Source organism: Stigmatopora nigra, chromosome 1, assembly GCF_051989575.1.
Source record: "Stigmatopora nigra isolate UIUO_SnigA chromosome 1, RoL_Snig_1.1, whole genome shotgun sequence".
Classification (NCBI taxonomy): domain Eukaryota; kingdom Metazoa; phylum Chordata; class Actinopteri; order Syngnathiformes; family Syngnathidae; genus Stigmatopora; species Stigmatopora nigra.
This window is the reverse complement of record NC_135508.1, coordinates 3,091,039-3,111,922: the sequence shown is the minus strand read 5'-3', so window position 1 is coordinate 3,111,922 and position 20,884 is coordinate 3,091,039. Positions and strand designations below refer to the sequence as shown.

Here is a 20,884-nt window from a genome sequence, read left to right as displayed (position 1 = left end):
TTTTCTACGGGTACTCCAGTTTCCTCCCACATCCCAAAAACATGCATGCTAAGCTAGCTAGTTGAACACTAAATAAGTGGTACCCAAACTATTCCAGAAAGGGCAGGTTTTCGTTCTAGCCCAGACATGGGCAAACTACGGCCCACGAGCCACATACGGCTCGTTAGGCTTTTAAATCCGGCCCGCCGACGTTGTCCAAATAATGTTTTTTTTCTTCCCCAAGATGGCGCCGTCACGCGGAAGCCAGTGGCAATAGCTCTGTCTACTCTTATTTGTTTTTCGTGTTTTACAGCCCTATCTTTTTTTAAACTACATTTTAATATTTCTTAATACATTCCTTTTGACTTTACTTGGTACTTTATACTTTTTACTTTAATGATGAGTGATGAGTATGTTAATACTTTAGTCCTTTTTTTCTGTTTATGTTTCATATGTACTATTAACGGATGCACTTTTTTATATGTATCGTATCTTGTGCTGACCCGTCCCATCTGTCAAATTTTTAAAGTCAATGTTCCCCCCCGGGCCGATAAGTTTGCCCACCCCTGTTCTAGACTGTAAAAGGAAACATTTCCACCAATCTGGTATCCTAGAAGTGCAATCAGTGGATTGCAGTCAGATGCTTATTTTTTCAGCAGAAACCTCATTGGTTAAACTGTTTGTGTTGGATCGATTGGAACAAAAACCTGAACCCACAGCGGCCCTCGAGAATTGATTTTGAGACCTCTGTTTGTCCTTAGCTATGATTGGTTGTCAGTCTCGTTGTGTCCATAGCTGGCTGGGATAAACTCCAGCACCCCCGCCCTCGATAAGCACTACGGAAAATGAATAAATACTGAAAACCCAAAGACAAACGAAAACCAACTAATGGGGATTATTGAAATCATGAGGAAGGGCGGGCAAAATGAAGGACTCCAATTTGATTGGCTAAAATATATTGTACTGGGATTTAAAAATGTCTGCCATTACAAAGAGCCCTTCTGAGAATTCCCAACTTTTATTTAGGTTTTTCTTCAGTTAAAAAGCAGAAAAATGGAATTCCGTGCGTTTCGATGCACATGATAAACAGTGTCTCTGCACTTTTAACATTATTGTTAGTAGTAGTATTAGTAGTTTCGAAATGTGCAATTCTACTCATCGTCACCCGTTTGACCAAATTCCTCCCTCAGTAATTTGAGTACATTGTCCGAGTACTCATCTCGGGGGCGACCCATCCCGCTCAGCTGCACAGGCTGCAGGTCGGGATGCGGCGGGACGAAGGAGGACGGGCAGTGCAACTCGTTTAACGTCAACCACAAGCCGTCGGGGTCCACCTGGATCAAGTGGCGAAAAACGCTGTGGAGACGGCAAACATTTTGGGATGGATTCAACGTGTGTTTTTGGTTTTGCGGAAAAAACATGTCCAGGTATCTTTGAGCAGTATGTAGTTGTTTGACTTCATTTTCAATGTGGACCCCTACTTAGTTATTCAATGTGGACTCCTACTTATTTATTCAATGTGGATTCCTACTTATTTATTCAATGTGGATTCCTACTTATTTATTCAATGTGGACTCCTACGTATTTATTCAATGTGGACTCCCACTTAGTTATTCAATGTGGACTCCCACTTAGTTATTCAATGTGGACTCCCACTTAGTTATTCAATGTGGACTCCCACTTAGTTATTCAATGTGGACTCCCACTTAGTTATTCAATGTGGACTCCCACTTAGTTATTCAATGTGGACTCCCACTTAGTTATTCAATGTGGACTCCCACTTAGTTATTCAATGTGGACTCCCACTTAGTTATTCAATGTGGACTCCCACTTATTTATTCAATGTGGACCCCTACTTATTTATTCAATGTGGATTCCTACTTATTTATTCAATGTGGATTCCTACTTATTTATTCAATGCCGACTCTTACTTATTTATTCAATGCCGACTCCTACTTATTTATTCAATGCCGACTCTCACTTATTTATTCAATGCCGACTCTCACTTATTTATTCAATGCCGACTCTCACTTATTTATTCAATGCCGACTCTCACTTATTTATTCAATGCCGACTCTCACTTATTTATTCAATGCCGACTCTCACTTATTTATTCAATGCCGACTCTCACTTATTTATTCAATGCCGACTCTCACTTATTTATTCAATGCCGACTCTCACTTATTTATTCAATGCCGACTCCCACTTATTTATTCAATGCGGACTCCCACTTCTTTATTCAATGCGGACTCCCACTTCTTTATTCAATGCGGAATCCCACTTATTTATTCAATGTTGAATCCCACTTATTTATTCAACGCGGAATCCCACTTATTTATTCAACGCCGACTCCTACTTATTTATTCAACGCCGACTCCTACTTATTTATTCAACGCCGACTCCTACTTATTTATTCAACGCCGACTCCTACTTATTTATTCAACGCCGACTCCTACTTATTTATTCAACGCCGACTCCTACTTATTTATTCAACGCCGACTCCTACTTATTTATTCAACGCCGACTCCTACTTATTTATTCAACGCCGACTCCTACTTATTTATTCAACGCCGACTCCTACCTATTTATTCAATGCCGACTCCTACTTATTTATTCAATGTTGACTACTTATTTACTTATTACTTATTTATTGATTATCATATTCTTTCATGTACATTTCAGATGCTCTGTCATAATTTTATGTATAAAATTTGAATTTGATGTCCAAGAAGTCTTTTTTCCAACTTGATTCCTGAAAAATCTTATGATCAGGGTCGTCTTATATTCGGGCCAATACGGTTTATATGCATTTTGTTTCTCTGAGTATTGATCCCTATAGTTAACTGAAAAATTATTTTGCCTGTTGTTCTCCATGTTTGATTGTTTACCATCAAATATGTCGGTTCTTGGTTTCTAACCAAATACAAAATTCACCCTGCCAAAAATTCTATTCGGAAATCCAGCAGATTCAATTCATATAGTAATCTCGGAAATATTAAGATTTTCACTTCCAAGTAACACATTTGTACTCCCTGTTAAAACCATGAATATGGAGGTGAAAATTGTGAATCAGGGGGCGGCTTATACAAGAGATATAATTAAATTCAACGATTTTAAGGTAATTTTGAGGGTTTATACGCAGAGGTGGTCAATATACGCGAAAATACGGTATTTATTGATTGATTATTTATCTTTTTACTGTTTTGTTGTTGTTATTTTTGCACTTCCCTGTTTATTTATGTTGTTGACTACTTATTTGTTGATTGTTGATTTGTTTGTTTTTGTTGTTATTTGTGCACTTCATGGTGAAACTTTAAATCTCATTATACTTGAATACGAACAATAAAACCATTTAATTGAATTGAATTCAATTCATTAACACGAGAAAAAAAAAACAGATTTTTGGTTTTACCTCAAGCAGGCCTCCTGCAGTTTGACGGGTTGTCTGCAGCTTAGGTAAGGAAGACAAGCGTCACAAACAACATCCAAGTCCGCTTCAGCTGGAAATACAGAAATCAGAAGACAAGACATGAAAAAGATTGGTAAAAAGTGAACTGTTTTCTTATGAATTTTTATGCTTCTGATTTACAGTTTGGAAATTACAGAACTGAATGTAGAGAATATCAGTAGTCGTGGATGGAAAAAAACAGAAAAACCAAAAATGAAAAACCACCACTGTCAGGTATTAAAAAACACAAAGGCCTGAACTGAAACAATACTGTTAAATATGCAGATGCCATCTTAGTTTACAAAATCTTCCGTCATATAGCTCCTCCCCCACAGCAAGATTTTATACCAAAAAATCCAAAACATCAACAATGGCTGGCTCTAGAGGCGACTGTAAAGTAGTGATTACTTCATACCTGGAAGTCGATAGCAATTACCGTATTTTCACGACTATAAGACGCACTTAAGTCTTACATTTTCTCCAAAATAGACAGTGCGCCTTATATATGGAAAAAAATGTCATTCGTTGAGGGTGCGCCTTATATATGGAAAAAATGTCATTCATTGAGGGTGCGCCTTATAGTCGTGAAAATACGGTAAATATGTGCCTTGTTGCATTTGTATGTTTTTTATCGTTTAATAAGGGGAATTGCAATCATTAATAAGGGTAGCAATTGGCCGAAGTTGACAAGTATGATACTCATTGATTAGCAACATTATAAAAAATGTAAAAAAAAATCCAATACTTTTCCCTAACTTTAAAAAGTGCTGAAATGATGCACACATTTTCATCACATATTTTTAGTTTGAAATTCATAACATGACTCTCAAGGAAAATAATCTTTGAAAATATGAATTGTTTATAGCTCTCCCCTGCTTTAGCCGTATTGGACATTTCCACCCAAGCGAATGCATACTTTTCCCTCGCCTCCCTTTTCGCCTCGCTTGGACTCTTTCATCTGATTTATTCCGACAGCGAACCCCTCCCACATCGCCTCCTTCGTACGGCCGACAGACGCTCAGCCATTCCTTAAGTGCGTAGCGAGGTTTCTCCTTTCAAGCCTCGTTTCAAAACACGTCAAGATTCCCTTTTTTGCGGGCCGAGCCACGCTGGCGGCGTGTCAAGAATAAGAGAAGTGCTACACATTTCCCAGTTCAATGGGATTATGGCCCCCCCCCCCACTTTTGATCCCCTTTCACTATCCGTTACCGCCACACTCATGACCACCTTTGTGGATTGGGGATGGCTTGAAACGCGTGGCGAGTCGTGACAAATACTCGAATGGTCGGTGGTAAACTAAAAAAAAATGACAATGAAGCACCATCCAAAAAAATATGTACCGTGTTTTCACGACTATAGGGCGCACTGCATTATAAGGCGCACCCTCAATGAATGACATTTTTCCCATACATAAGGCGCACTGGATTATAAGGCGCACCCTCAATGAATGGCATGTTTTATTTTTGTCCATATATAAGGCGCACCCTCAATGAATGACATTTCCCCATACATAAGGCGCACTGGATTATAAGGCGCACCCTCAATGAATGGCACATTTTAATTTTGTCCATATATAAGGCGCACCCTCAATGAATGACATTTCCCCATACATAAGGCGCACTGGATTACAAGGCGCACCCTCAATGAATGGCATGTTTTATTTTTTTCCATATATAAGGCGCACTGGATTATAAGGCGCCCTGTCTATTTTGTATAAAAATCTAAGACTTAAGTGCGCCTTATAGTCGTGAAAATACTGTACGTTTTTTTTTTTTTTAGGATTTTTGTTTTATTCTGTGTGGAGGCCACTATTGGTTGGAGTACTATTATTTATTCAATATATTTTTTTGCATTTATCAGTGTCAGTACAGATTTTGTTGTTTTCCAACCTTATTCTATTTAAAACTTGACTGTAGAAGCTAAATACCGTATTTTCCATATAGAAGGCGCCCTGGATTGTAAGGCGCACCCTCAATGAATGGCACATTTTATTTTTTTCCCATATATATGGCGCACTGGATTATAAGGCGCCCTGTTTATTTTGGAGAAAAATCTAAGACTTAAGTCTGCCTTATAGTCGTCAAAGTACAGTACGTTTTTTTAGGAATTTTTTGTTTTTATTCTGCATGGAGGCAACTATTGGTTGAAGTACTATTGTTTATTCAATATATTTTTTTTGCATTTATCAGTGTCAGTACAGATTTTGTTGTTTTCCAGCCTTATTCTATTTCAAACTTGACTGTAGATGCTAAATACCATATTTTCCATATATAAGGCGCACCACATTGTAAGGTGCATCGCATTATAAGGCGCACCCTCAATGAATGGCACATTTTATCTTTTTCCATATATATGGCGCACTGGATTATAAGGCGCACTGGATTATAAGGCGCACTGTCTATTTTGGAGAAAATTTAAGACTTTTAAGTGCGCCTTATAGTCGTGAAAATACGGTACGTTTTGTTTTTTTAGGAATTTTTGTTTTATTCTGCGTGGAGGCAACTATTGGTTGAAGTACTATTGTTTATTCAATATATTTTTTTGCATTTATCAGTGTCAGTACAGATTTTGTTGTTTTCCAGCCTTATTCTATTTCAAACTTGACTGTAGATGCTAAATACCATATTTTCCATATATAAGGCGCACCACATTGTAAGGTGCATCGCATTATAAGGCGCACCCTCAATGAATGACACATTTTATTTTTTTCCATATATAAGGCGCACTGGATTATAAGGCGCCCGGTCTATTTTGGAGAAAAATATAAGACTTAAGTGCGCCTTATAGTCGTGAAAATACAGTACGTTTTTTTTTTTAGGATTTTTTTGTTTTTATTCTGCGTGGAGGCAACTATTGGTTGAAGTACTATTGTTTATTCAATATATTTTTTTGCATTTATCAGTGTCAGTACAGATTTTGTTGTTTTCCAGCTTTTTTCTATTTCAAAATTGACTGTAGATGCTAAATACCGTATTTTCCATATATAAGGCGCACCACATTGTAAGGCGCACTGGACTCAATGAAAGGCACATTTTAGTTATTTTATAAGGCGCCCTGTCTATTTTGGAGAAAATGTAAGACTTTTAAGTGCGCCTTATAGTCGTGAAAATACGGTATATATTGGTGCTTTTTTTGGCTCTGCCCATCTGAGTGTCGACGGCAAGGTCTGCCATGGAGGCTCACTAATTGGCTCGCTGCAGTCATCCCAGAGGTGAGCACGAATCTAATCGCTAGTCCCGTGAGCTGCAAGTATTTGCCGACACGCTGAGTAAGTCTTTTTGACATGGAAAATGTCTTTTTCCACTCCCTTACTTTAAAATAATTATCTATGGACTGTAGTTTGTGGAATATAAGTTGAATTTTTATTCATGGTTTGGCTGGGCCTGCAACTAATGTATTTACTCGCATATAAGTCTCCTCCGTGTATAAGGCGCACCCTTAAAATTGGTGAGTTTTACAATTTCTCGCGTATAAGCCGCACTCTTAAAATAGGTGAAATTTACAATTTCTCGCGTATAAGCCGCACCCTTAAAATCATTGAATTTTAAAATATCTTGTGTATAAGCCGCACCCTTAACATCAGTGAATTTTACAATCTCTCGCATATAAGCCACCCCCTTAAAACCTGTGAATTCTACAATTTCTCACATATAAGCCGCATCCTTAAAATCTGTGAATTTCACAATTTCTCGCATATAAGCCACACCCTTAAAATCTAAGAATTTCACAATTTCTCACGTGTAAGCCGCACCCTTAAAATTGGTGAATTTTACAATTTCTCGCATATAAGCCTCACCCTTAAAATCAAATAATTTTACAATTTCTCTCGTATAAGCCGCCCCCTCATTCACAATTTTCACCTCCATATTCATGGTTTTAATATGGATTACAAAAGTTACTTTGAAGGGAAAATCTTGAGAAAAATGTAATCGCATGTGGTATTTCTGAGATACTATATGCTAATCGAATGTACTAGATTGGACATCCTTAAAGGGTGTTGCCTGTACGCAGACAAATTCAAAAAGTAAGTCACGTGAGCAGTACAACCAGGAAGTGTGTCTGTAGCGGTCTTGTTTTTCATCCCTTTTTATGCAAGATATGGTTTATTTGTTTTCTTGAATTTCATTCATGATGTCAAAATAAATCTTGTTTAGCATTTCATCTGTTTATCTTTTCCTTAATTTGAAATAAATGACTTTACTGGCCATAATTGTCTTGCATTATTCTGTTGGGTTTATTCTGTATTACTATTATACATATATGTGTAGTAATTCATTTCTTTGTTAAATCATTAAAAGTCTTTCTATTGTTCGGCTCGAGGTCATAAACTGCCACCTAGTCCACTCTCACATGGACTTATCCAAGGATTGTTTATGCTACATCTCACCCTGTATCGGGCTGTGAGGGTTGTTGATCGGGACGCAGCAAGGACTCGGGATATCAGCCATTTCCAGCAACGGAGCCAATAACAAAGATGTTGTTTCTGCTACTTCCATAACACTCGTGACGCAATTCGGGCTTCTTTATGTAATTGTTATATGATTGTTAGGTCAAATGAAGGTGTGATTGTTTTTATCCAAATGCCTTAAAGCCGTACGCGAAATACTGTTCGAGAGGATACTTTGGAAGACATCCTCCCTTAAGGTTCTTATCTGTGATCCAATCTATTTAATTAAATGTCAATAATTGAATACGTCTTCCTGTAGTTATTGACAAATTCAAAGTAGGGTAATTATTAATGAACCTATAACTTCTGTCACCTTGCAGTTTCATGCATGTCAAGTCTAATTTATGCACATATAAGCCATACCCTTAATTCAGTCATTATTTTTTTGCGACAAATACAGCATATATGCCCAAAAATAAGGCAATAAGTACCAGTTGTGTGTTTTATTTATTATTTCCTACCACCAATAGGACGTTGTTGTTGTTTTTTTCTATTTAGGCTACAGTTAACTGAAAAAAACTTGCATCTTAAAGGCAATTAGGATTAACTATTTATTAGTAGAAAATGAGGCTTTACTAAATAAAGCAGAGGGGGAAAGACAAGTACATAAAACACTACCTGAAAGAGATTAACCATAAAACTTGCCTCAACCTCCCTTTTAACATTTAATGCATGCTAATTGACTTGGGGAGCTGTTCTAATTATACTTGCACAAAAATACCCCGAAGGGAGAAAAGGTGCTTACGACACTGAAATTAACAAAAAAAATGTGTGTGTGTGTGTCTGTTTTAAATATGTTTTGTGAGACATGAAGATGGAATGGTCACTGCAGACTTTAAAAAAATAATAATGAGTCGTGGAATGGTTTCATTTTGTGGCAAAAAAAAATGATTTTAAATGGGAATATTGCGGGTATTACATAGAAGTACCCCATTGGGATTTTTAGAATGGAGGCAAGTCTCTTAGGTAATATACAGTGATGCCTTCATAACAGTTTCAGCCATTGCTTTTCCCGCACAATTTTGTCCAGCACAAATTTTAAAGGCGTGTAAGGATGCCATCATCATTAAATTTGCATGTAATTTTAAACTTTAGGTGAATATTGCTGGTTATATATTAGGGACAGTAAAAACGGTAAGCTAAGACATCATAATGTGTAGCTACCGTATTTTCACGACTCTAAGGTGCACTTAAGTCTTACATTTTCTCCAAAATAGACAGTGCGACTTATAATCCAGTGCGCCTTATATATGGAAAAAAGCAGAAAACCAAAAACGAAAAACCACCACTGTCGGATATTTAAAAAACACAAACGCCTGAACTGAAACAATACTGTTAAATATGCAGATGCCATCTTAGTTTAGAAAATATTCCATCATATAGCTCCTCCCCCACTGCAAGATTTTATACAAAAAAATCCAAAACATCAACAATGGCCGCCTCGAGAGGTGACTGTAAAGTAGTGAGTGCTTCATACATGGAAGTCAATAGCAATTACCGTATTTTCACGACTATAAGGCGCACTTAAGTCTTACAAAATAGACAGTGCGCCTAATAATACAGTGCGCCTTATATATGGAAAAAATGTCATTCATTGAGGGTGTGCCTTATAGTCGTGAAAATACGGTTCTTGAATATCTCCAATCAGAAAAATATGTGGGAAAAACTCAGTATGAACCCAATAATAAACTATTTTTTGGATTATTTTATATAACATATCCACTTTTAATGAATTTTTACGGTATACAAATTCACAATAAAAACCGAGATATTTTAATGCATATTCCAGTTCTAAACGTCATTTTAATTCCAAATGGAATTTTCATTGTGTAGTAATTTAAAAGAGACTTGAATCCATTAGTTTTGGAGAGGATGAATTTTAGGTTTTCAAGATTAATGTAGTTTATTTCAAATAGATGTCCAAGTGTGCCCCCTGGTGGTACATATTCATTTGAACATGATTATGTATTGAAATGCCATGAATATGAATTAATTTGTGCTTAACTCTTGTTTACAAACCTACTTACAAACTATTTACAGGATTAAAAACAATAACATGAATAAATCAGACATATTACTAGCCATATAATATACTGTATATATTATAGTACTCAGTATATTGTTATAGTACTCAGATATAACAGAATAAAACTTGTTTATCATTCAAAATTACAAAGAGAGTGTGCTTTTTAGTAGTACATTTTTGGTGTTTATATTATGTTTACGAAGTAATAATTTGACATTTTTTTTGGTGTAAAAAAAAATTGTAAAAAAGTTAAGAGATTAGTCATACCTCTACTTACGAATGCCTCGACTTAAGAAATGTTCAAGTTACGAAAAAAAATCTGGAACCCATTAATTTCTTAAGTAGAGGGGTATGACTGTATTTTAGCAGAGTGATAATATTGAACAATGCCACACATCATTGCATTTAGTTATTGATCACAATTTAATATTTAGTGTAGTATATTTAGCGTCCCAACATTTTGGGAACCCGTTTTGCAAGTTGGGCGGAAAATTCAATATCATTTTAGAGCTACTGCCGATGCATTGTATATGTGTTTTTTGTGTACTTACCAAGGTCCAAGCTCTGGCACAGGGAGCCCATTCCCTCGAGAACAGCCAGCTGCAGTTTATAAGCCAAAGTGTGAGTATAGATGGGTCCAGCTTTAGCGCTAATGGGAGCTTGCTGAGCCAGAGAAGAGCTCAGCTTCGGCAAAATCTCCTTGGAGACCCTTCTCCTTAGGAAATCTCCACAAGTATGACCCAAAGTGCACAAAACCTGAAAGAGTGATGCATAGATAAGATTTGGTGGGCATGCAATTGCGCAATCGACCAATAATCGGGACCTGTATATCATAACTGTCAACTTATATGTTTTCCATTTCAAATTGTGTACGCTGTATAACAACTTTTGGACAGAATTTTTATTTTTAAAGTATGTTTTATTTTTAAAACCAATCTCATTTTAACCATTTCGGCTCTAATTGTCTCGGTCACTGGTAGCAGATGAAAACATCATTGTCAACTGTTAATATTGCCATATTTGGGTTAATATTTCCATATTATATTAATATAGCGTGTCAGCAAGCAATGTACCCAGACAGTCAAGCTGTCAGTGTCATACAGCGACATCTACAAAATCGTGAATGTAGTGCATACTTATACTACGTCCACTTTGGGCAAAACCTTAGACTTTAAAGTGCGACCTATGTGAGTAAATATGTGCCACGTTGCATTTGTATGTCTTTTAATTACTTAATAAGGGAATTGCAATCATTAATAAGGGGAGCAATTGGCTGAGGTTGACTTGTATGATATATATGTATATATGGTAAGTTCAGGGCTTGCCTTAGTAATTTTTTACACAATTTTTTACACTTTTACTATGAATATGGACTCCAAATATTGGTTTTTGGCCAGTAACCGCTGGAAATGTTTTTTTTTTTTTTACCCTGAAGGCTCTGAGGACGGCTAGTGGATCATCAGCTGTCAATCTCTGTAAAAGTGCGGGCCAGCATCGATGGGCCATGGGTAACAGTTCATTTTCCCTCTCACTCAGAACACTAACGCACAACTCCAACACATCTAGCGCCTAGAAGAAGAAAAATGAAAAATGATTTAGACTTAGTCATCTTACAGTGATGCATGCCTTTAACAAGTTTTGCCGAAAGACTGAAGATGACTACAACAGATGCAATGGTACCTTAAGTCGGAGCCAGAGGTTGGCATCAGACAGTAGATGAATACAGCGTTCCATTACATCTTTAGTAATGTTGAGGTGTGTGGGAAGTTCTGCTTTCACATCAGGACCAGCATCATCATCATCATTGTTGTCAAACTGTCCAGAGGGAGGGATCGCTGCAAAAAGAGGAGTACCGTATTTTCACAACTATAAGGCGCACTTAAAAGTCTTACATTTTCTCCAAAATAGACAGTGCGCCTTATAATACAGTGCGCCTTATATATATGGAAAAAAAGAAAACCGAAAAACGAGAAACCACCACTGTCAGATATTAAAAAAAACACAAAACGCCTGAACTGAAACAATACTGTTAAATATGCAGATGCCATCTTAGTGTACAAAATCCTCCATCATATAGCTCCTCCCCCACTGCAAGATTTTATACAAAAAAATCCAAAACATCATGAATGGCTGGCTCTAGAGGTGACTGTAAAGTAGTGAGTGCTTCATACCTGGAAGTCAATAGCAATTACCGCATTTTCACAACTACAAGGCGCACTTAAAAGTCTTAAATTTTCTCCAAAATATATTGTGCGCCTGATGATACAGTGCGCCTTATAATACAGTGCACCTTATAATGCAGTGCGCCTTATAATACAGTTCGCCTTATAATACAGTGGGCCTTATAATATAGTGCGCCTTATAATATAGTGCGCCTTATAATACAGCGCCTTATAATACATGAAAAAAATGTCATTCATTGATGGTGCGCCTTATAACGCGGTGCGCCTTATAGTCGTGAAAATACGGCAATATACTTTTTTTACACTCCCATGTATACTCATTTACATAATGTCTGCAGTATTTCTTTAAAAACTCAATAATGGTACATACCAAGGTCGTCAGAGTCGTCTTGGTCAATTCCAATGCCTTCCGCCAGCTCTTTCTGTTTGCGATAGTCCAACAGGAACTGGCGGATGTCAAAGACTTCCTGGTCGGTAGAAGTCTGGTTGGACCGAGGAGACTCTTTGGTTACTTTAGAAGTCAAGGGAAACCACCTCGCTGAAAGAAAAGTAGACATGATCATAAGTCAAATATTAAAAGTAATCAAATACTGTAGATTTCTCACATATGTGGACATATTTTTGGCCAAAAAAATGATGACTGAATCAAGGGTATGGCTTATATGCGCATAAATTAGACTTGACATGCGCGAAACGCTATAACGCAAAAGAATGCGGCCGATACGGTCATTTATTTTAAAGTGTAGAGAACAAATAAAACGCTTAAAATATATTTTGACGTCTATGAATGAAATTCAAGAAAAAAATAAGGTGTATTTTGCATAAAACGTAAAAGAAGTCCCTCACTTGCGCCTACTATTGTTCATTCAGGGCGCCGCTTTCTTACCTAGGGATGACAAGCTAGCCCGCTATAGACACACTTCCTGGTTGTACTGCTCACATGACTTCCTTTTTCAATTTGTCTATGTGCAATTAACAATCTTTAAGAATGTTCAATCCAGCAATCGATTAATAAAGTATCTGAGAAATACCACATGCGATAGTTTTTTTTAAGATTTTCCCTTCAAAGTAACACATTTGGACTCCCTATTAAAACCATGAATATGGAGGTGGAAATTGTGAATCCGGGGGCGACTTATACGCGAGAAATTGCAAAATTCAACAATTTTAAGGTAATTTTGAGGGTTTATACACAGAGGTGGTCAATATATGAGAAAATACAGTATTTATTGATCGATTATTTATCTGTTTACTGTTTGTCAAATGTTGTTATTTGTGCACTTCCCTACTTATTTATGTTGTTGTCTACTTATGTTGAGTACTTATTTGTTGAATATTTATTTGTCGTTATTTATGCACTTCATGGTGAAACTTTAAATCTCATTATACTTGAATACGGACAATAAAACCATTCAATTGATTATTATGGAGGTGAAAATTGTGAATCAGGGGGCGTCTTATACGCGAGAAATTGTAAAATTCAACGATTTGAAGGCAATTTTAAGCGGGCGGCTTATACGCGAAGGCGGCTAATATGCGAGAAAATACTGTATTGCAAGTATAAACATGAGAGCTCACCAAGCGCCTTCATGAGCGCATGCAGTACCGAGCAGAAGAGAGAGGAGGCGTAGTCGTAGCTGAGGTCAAGAGCCATTAAAACATCCTGGACGATGTCGCTGACCAGCGGCAACAACGTACGATCGGATTGAGCCAACATGACGGTCAACACTCGTGGAGCCTAAAGAGAGCAAGGCAAAGGTTTCTCTAAGCACTTTTCTAATGCTGCTAAAATGCAATAAATCTCACCTGTGGATGCTGACTGAGCCTCTGTAAATTAAGCGAGATGTCATTGAGGAGATAATCCGAGTTTTCGTTGATTAGCTCTTTTAAAGACGGGTATCCGCAAGCCCGGCTGACGTCCCGCGTGGCGTCCAGCGCCGCTTGGCTGACTAGAAGTGTCTCCTCCCCGGCTTTCTCCAGTAGAGGGTATAGTGATGTCATCAGCAGGGGACGGAAGTTTTCGCCCAAGGCTTGTGCAAAGCAGGCCACGCCCTCGAGTTGGATGCATAGCTGCCAGATGTTACTGTTGAGCTGGTGGACGGTCGAGGTGGGTGAGGTCGTGCGGGAAGAAGGGACGACTTGGAAAGGGTCGGCAGAGGTGTTGGATATGGAGAGGAGCATGTGGGGCTTCAGCAGCTGAAGTTAGAAACATGGTCATGAATTTTACATGTCTGAAGTTAATTCTATTCTATAAAGTACAACAATTTTGACAAGATGACATCAATGATAAGATGAACTATTTTTAAAAAATTCGGCTCCCCGGCTGGACGAGTGGTAAGCGTGTCAGCCTCACAGTTCTATGGTCAAAGGTTTGATCCCAGGTTATTCCTCACAATGTGGAGGATGCAAACTCCACTCGCGCTTGTGTGCGTTTTCTCTAATCTAATCTAAACTAATCGAATCTCATTTTATCGGAATTTATCTTATCTCATCAGAATTTATCTAATCTCACCAGAATTTATCTAATCTCATCAGAATTTATCTAATCTCATCAGAATTTATCTAATCTCATCAGGATTTATCTAATCTCATCAGAATTTATCTAATCTCATCATAACGTATCTAATCTCATCAGAATGTATCTAATTCCATCAGAATTTATCTAATCTCATCAGAATTTATCTAATCTCATCAGAATTTATCTAATCTCATCAGAATTTATCTAATCTCATCAGAATTTATCTAATCTCATCAGAATTTATCTAATCTCATCATAACGTATCTAATCTCATCAGAATTTATCTAATCTCATCAGAATTTATCTAATCTCATCAGAATGTATCTAATCTCATCATAACGTATCTAATCTCATCAGAACGTATCTAATCTCATCAGAATTTATCTAATCTCATCAGAATTTATCTAATCTCATCAGAATGTATCTAATCTCATCAGGATGTTTCTAATCTCATCAAGATTTATCTAATCTAATCGGGATTTATCTAATCTAATTGGGATTTATCTAATCTAATCTGAATGTATATAATCTAATCTGAATGTATCTAATCTAATCTGAATGTATCTAATCTAATCTGAATGTATCTAATCTAATCTGAATTTATCTAATCTAATATAATCTGAATGTATCTAATCTGAATTTATCTAATCTAATACAATATTATATAATCTAAACTCAACTAAACTAATCTAATGTAAACTAATCTAATCTCATCTAAACCAGCAACTGTGTCAGCCTTACCCTTAAAATCCAAACATAAAAATAGAAAAAATATATATCATTAAAGTCTCCTGTTCCCTCTATATTTGCTTGATGTAAGGAAATATTAGACATCATTATTGCTTATTAATATTTGTACATTTTCTAAATACTAACATATTTCAATGCATTTGTTAATGCCAAACCTTTGCAAGCCACGAATTGCCAATGAAGGACATTATGACAACTTCACTTAAAAAGAAATCTTCACAATCGGCTGCATATTTACTCACTAACTCTGCTCACCTGTTGGTCCTGTCGATCTCTATCCGTCTCCTGATTGGCTGTGATCAGGTTCCAGTTGCATACACTGATGTATTCCTCCATGACCAGCATAACAGCTGCTTTGAGTTCTTCCTGAGAGATTCCAATCCCTCGCCCGTCACCCTCCAGGGAATCTTCCTCGGCAACAACAGCGATGCCGGCGGCGCCTCTGATGATTTCATTAAGAACCATGGCGGCCTGCTTCCTGTACGCCGAGGACTGGCGGTACAGGTCCAAGAAGTGGTCGGTCAGTAAAAAAACGTTGCCGTAATAACCTACAAGTACACACACCACAGGAAAGTATTTCAGTGGATTTGGTGGTGACGTGAAGCGGAACGGGACAATGGCTGCCGTTTTCGTACCTAAAGTACGACAGATCTCTGCGAGCACAGAAAAGATTTTCTGGTTTGTAAAGAAGAGAAAACGCTTCCTCCGTATGTGTGCAGAATGACGGAAATCTGAGCTGGTTTCTATTGCGTCGTAGTGACCTCGTTCTTCTACGATTCGGACATCTGTGACATCCAACTCGAGCACCTGTAAAATCAAAGCACGTTGCGTATCACTATAAAATGAGGTTCAAAATTAAGAGCCAATCATAGACTGCCATCTGTACAGGTAAGAAAAGGGTAAGGGTGTGATAAGGTCAGGTTTTACAGTGTTTTTGGGTTAATGCTGTTAAGCCCTGCCCACCCAAAATAATAATTACCATATTTTCTCGCATATAAGCCATGCCCGTAAAATTGTTAAGCCCCACCCACCCAAAATATTAATTACCCAAAAATTTCTCTCATTTCAGCCGTGCCCTTAAAATTGCCCTAAAAGCAGTTAAGCCCTGCCCACCCAAAATATTGATTACCATATTTTCTCGCATATAAGCCGTGCCCTTAAAATTGCCCTAAAAGCTGTTAAGCCCGGCCCACCCAAAATATTAATTACCATATTTTCTCGCATATAAGCTGTGCCCTTAAAATTGCCCTAAAAGCAGTCAAGCCCTGCCCACCTAAAATAACAATTACCATATTTTCTCGCATATAAGCCTTTCCCTTAAATTTGCCCTAAATTCTGTTTCGCCCTGCCCACCCAAAATATTAATTACCATATTTTCTCACATATAACCCTTACCCTTAAAATTGCCCTTAAAACTATTAAGTACTGCCCACCCAAAATATTAATTACCATATTTTCTCACATATAAGCCGTGCCCCTAAAATTTCCCTAAAACTGTTAAGCCCTGCCCACCCAAAATAGTAATTATAATGTTTTCTCGCATATAAGCCGTGCCCTTAAAATTGTTAAGCCCTGCCCACTCAAATTATTCATTACTATATTTTCTCACATATAAGCCTTACCCTTAAAATTGCTCTAAAAGCTGTTAAGCCCTGCCCACCCAAAATAATAATTACCAAATTTTCTCGCATATAAGCCTTTCCCTTAAAATTGCCCTAAAAGCTGTTAAGCCCTGCCCACCCAAAATATTAATTACCATATTTTCTCGCATATAAGCCGTGCCCTTAAAATTGCCCTAAAAGTAGTCAAGCCCTGCCCACCCAAAATAACAATTACCATATTTTCTTGCATACAACCCTTACCCTTAAAATTGCCCTTAAAATCTGTTAAACCCTGCCCACCCAAAATATTAATTATATGTTCTCTTATATAAGCCGTGCTCTTAAAATTGCCCTAAAAGCTTTTAGGCCCTGCCCACCCAAAATATTGATTACCATATTTTCTCGCATATAAGCCTTTCCCTTAAAATTGCCCTAAAAGCTGTTAAGCCCTGCCCACCCAAAATCTTGATTACCATATTTTCTCGCATACAAGCCTTAAAATTGCCCTCAAATCGCTGAATTTTACAATTTCTCTCATATAAGCCTACCCTGATTCACAATTTTCACCTCCATATTCATGGTTTAAATAGGGAGTAAAAATATCTTTCTTTGAAGGGGAAAATCTTAAGAAAAATCATTGCACATGATATTTCTGAGATACTATATGAAATCAATTGCCGGATTATCCGCTTTCAGCGGTCCCTACCTGCATCAGAGCTTTGGAAATCCTCTCAAGATGGACTGCAGAATTCAGCACCACCGAGATCAACGGTCCAAGAAGCTTCAAATAACCCAGAAAGACATTCAGTAGAAACAGCTTCTTCTGATCATCAGAAGTCCGCATTAATCTCGGCATGGAAGTGGCCAACGAGTGAAGATTTTCCGAGAGAACGTCAGTGAAAGTCTGACAACTGTTTTTACAGTCGATATCCTTCCCATTGTTTCTTTTGGAAGCCTTTCCGAGCGCAACTTTGCACCTAAAGACAAGAAAATCAGACAAAAATAAGCTTCAGACCATCCAATCAGCCCACTTTAAACCATAAAACAAACCGTTCTCTAACTTTAGGCTCCTCATCATTAATTGCTCCAACTAACGTCTCCAGAAGAAGTCCGACACACTCGCCCAAAGACTGACTGGACTTGTCCAGCAGGTGCTCAGCCAGTCCCACCACCTCCACTCGAACCTTCCAATGTGGATGGGCCACAGAGGCGGAGATGATCTTCTTCAGGAGGAGGAAAAGCTTTCCTGCCGTGTTCTTGACCCAGTCCTGTGTGCGTACGACCATTAGCTGCCCAATCCTCGACAGTTCAACCAAGGGCGACTTGGGTGTCTCACTAAATTGAAGTTGAGCATCTTCCATGACCAGACTGACCATGCTGGACCAGACCTTAAAAGATAGTGTGAGAAAAGAAACACAGTTAGTACTTTAAGTCCATAATGGCGTTTGTACAGTGCTGCCCCTACTTACAAGTGCCCCTACTTACAAGTGTCCCTACTTACAAGTGTCCCTACTTACAAGTGTCCCTACCTACAAATGCCCCTACCTACAAACGCCCCTACTTACAAACGCCACTATTTACACATGCCTCTACTTACACATGCCTCTACTTACACATGCCTCTACTTACAAACACCCCTACTTAAAAACGCCCCTACTTAAAAACGCCCCCTACTTACAAATACCCCTACTTACAAATACACCTACTTACAAATACACCTACTTACAAATACACCTACTTATAAATGTCTCTACCTACAAATGTCTCTACCTACAAATGTCTCTACCTACAAATGTCTCTACCTACAAATGTCTCTACCTACAAATGTCTCTACCTACAAATGTCTCTACCTACAAATGTCTCTACCTACAAATGTCTCTACCTACAAATGTCTCTACCTACAAATGTCTCTACCTACAAATGTCTCTACCTACAAATGCCTCTACCTACAAATGCCCCTACTTACAAACACCACTATTTACACATGCCCGTACATACACATGCCCGTACATACACATGCCCCTACTTACACATGCCTCTACTTACAAACGCCCCTACTTACAAACACCCCTACTTACAAACGCCCCTACTGAAAAACGCCCCTACTTACAAACGCCCCTACTTACAAACGCCCCTACTTACAAACGCCCCTACTTACAAACGCCCCTACTTAAAAACACCCCTACTTACAAATACCCCTACTTACAAATACCCCTACTTACAAATGCCTCTAAAAACAATATTTTCAGGTTACGAAACACTTTGATATGCAAATGACCATATACGAAAACAAGATTCAAGTTAACAAATCCCACAAAAAGTAAATACATTTCATGCATCCGTTGTTTTATTTTGAAATCGTCCTTCATCCTGCTTAACACTACACTCACTTACTTATTGCAGCCTCACAACAGCAACACTCTTGACCACCGTTTCATCACAAGTTCTTTATTTCAAATTACCATTGCGAATTAAATAAGCGTTTACTATCGACCAAAAACAGAAGATAAGAAAATGGGGTGCAGTTGACTGATTTTAAAAACCCAATCTTTTTTATTACCCAAAACTTGATTCTCCAAAAATGACATGATTTCCCATCACATGACCGAATCTACCACATCACTATAAACAAGACAAATGAACCCGTCAGTCAAATTTGGCCTGCACAGCCTTTCAAACAAATATTGTTTTAAAGACACGTACCTTGATGGCTCTTACAGTGACTCGATGCCCTTGTCTAACATCGCCTGCAATGACCTTAGCAACCGCCATGGTAACACCAGGCAAAAATGACGCCATGGCATTGCCTAGTTCTTGCCGTTCCTCTGGCGAAGGCACGACATGCTCCTCCTCAACACAGTCACACTGCAGTGTCAAAGTCTGGAGAAACTCCAAAGCTGCTATTTGAACATCTCTAGATTTCTCCTTCTCCGCCATTGCCAGGAAAAGTGAAACGGCAGCTCCCAGTTCGGGCAGCATTGCGACTTTGAAGAACTCGAAGACAATATCTCCATATGCTGCATGAAGCAAAGCACTCAGGCATCGCAACACGGATAATTTCACCTCTTCTGATGTATCTGCAGGTTTCCCAGGATTTCCTGGTGAGCAAATGCAGAGGCAGAGTTCGGAAAAAAGCTCATGGAGGGTCTGCCAGTTCTGAACACAAGTGTTCTCCAGGATATGACGCATGGCCTCCACCACAGCTTCCACAAATTTGTCCTTTTTCTGTCCGGGGATTTTGAGAACGAAGCGGAGAGGGAAGAGGACGTACTCTTGGAGCTGCTGTAAGGTGGCATCTTGGATGTCTTTTAATTGAGAACTCAATGCTTCGACGTTTTTTAAAGTAGGGACGCGGGTTAGAAGGACACAAGCTGGGCGGAGGTAGGCAAATGCAGTCTTTGGGTCGCTTATAAGTGACTTGGCTGGAGGCATTGCAGCGGAGATCGCTTTTCTGGAAATTCGTAATAATAAAAATGGAATATGATAAAGAACATTGATGGTTAATCCACAACAAAGAAGGGACAAAGTCGGTTTTTACAAGATGAATTGCACTGATTTGAAAATAGGAACCATGCATGAAGCTACCTTCGAAGTCATCAAATTTAAAACGTAGCAGCTTCCTAACTAGTATTCTTTTAGATAATATATAAAAATAGGAATATACCTCCAGATTGGTGAAATCGATGTAAAAGCACAAAGTATTTCTCAAGAGAAGCAAACATTCGAACAGTAGTGACAAGCCAGCATGGCGTCGACGTTGTGCGACGTCATCATTATGCGCCAATGACGCACTTTTTACTCGACGAGAACAAGAAAATGGAAAGCATATCTACATCCGGTATTTTATAAAAATAATGCAAAACGTTTCTGACTGTACTTATAAGTAATATTTAAAATAAGAAAATTGAAAATAAAAATACTAAAATTATTAT

General features: G+C 38.1%; 2 protein-coding genes across 2 annotated transcripts in view; one reads left to right on the top strand and one right to left on the bottom strand.

The window, feature by feature from the left end:
* Positions 1–225: 225 nt before the first annotated feature.
* tti1 (TELO2 interacting protein 1) lies at positions 226–20,744 on the bottom strand. The gene is made up of 14 exons (XM_077728496.1): positions 20,617–20,744; positions 19,656–20,403; positions 18,003–18,340; positions 17,659–17,929; positions 15,987–16,158; positions 15,607–15,899; positions 13,890–14,279; positions 13,662–13,821; positions 12,454–12,621; positions 11,581–11,735; positions 11,329–11,469; positions 10,452–10,656; positions 3,392–3,479; positions 226–1,335 (listed from the first exon to the last, which is right to left on the bottom strand). Exons 2-14 carry the CDS (start codon positions 20,382–20,384, stop codon positions 1,131–1,133), a joined length of 3,315 nt encoding a protein of 1,104 aa, XP_077584622.1. The 5' UTR covers positions 20,385–20,403; positions 20,617–20,744; the 3' UTR covers positions 226–1,130.
* The window catches only part of zgpat (zinc finger, CCCH-type with G patch domain), a 12,953-nt gene continuing 12,292 nt past the window's right edge, over positions 20,224–20,884 (top strand). Inside the window, exon 1 of the mRNA XM_077728486.1 lies at positions 20,224–20,333. The gene's annotated coding sequence lies outside the window, so the exon portion shown is untranslated. The remainder of the gene's footprint in view (positions 20,334–20,884) is intronic.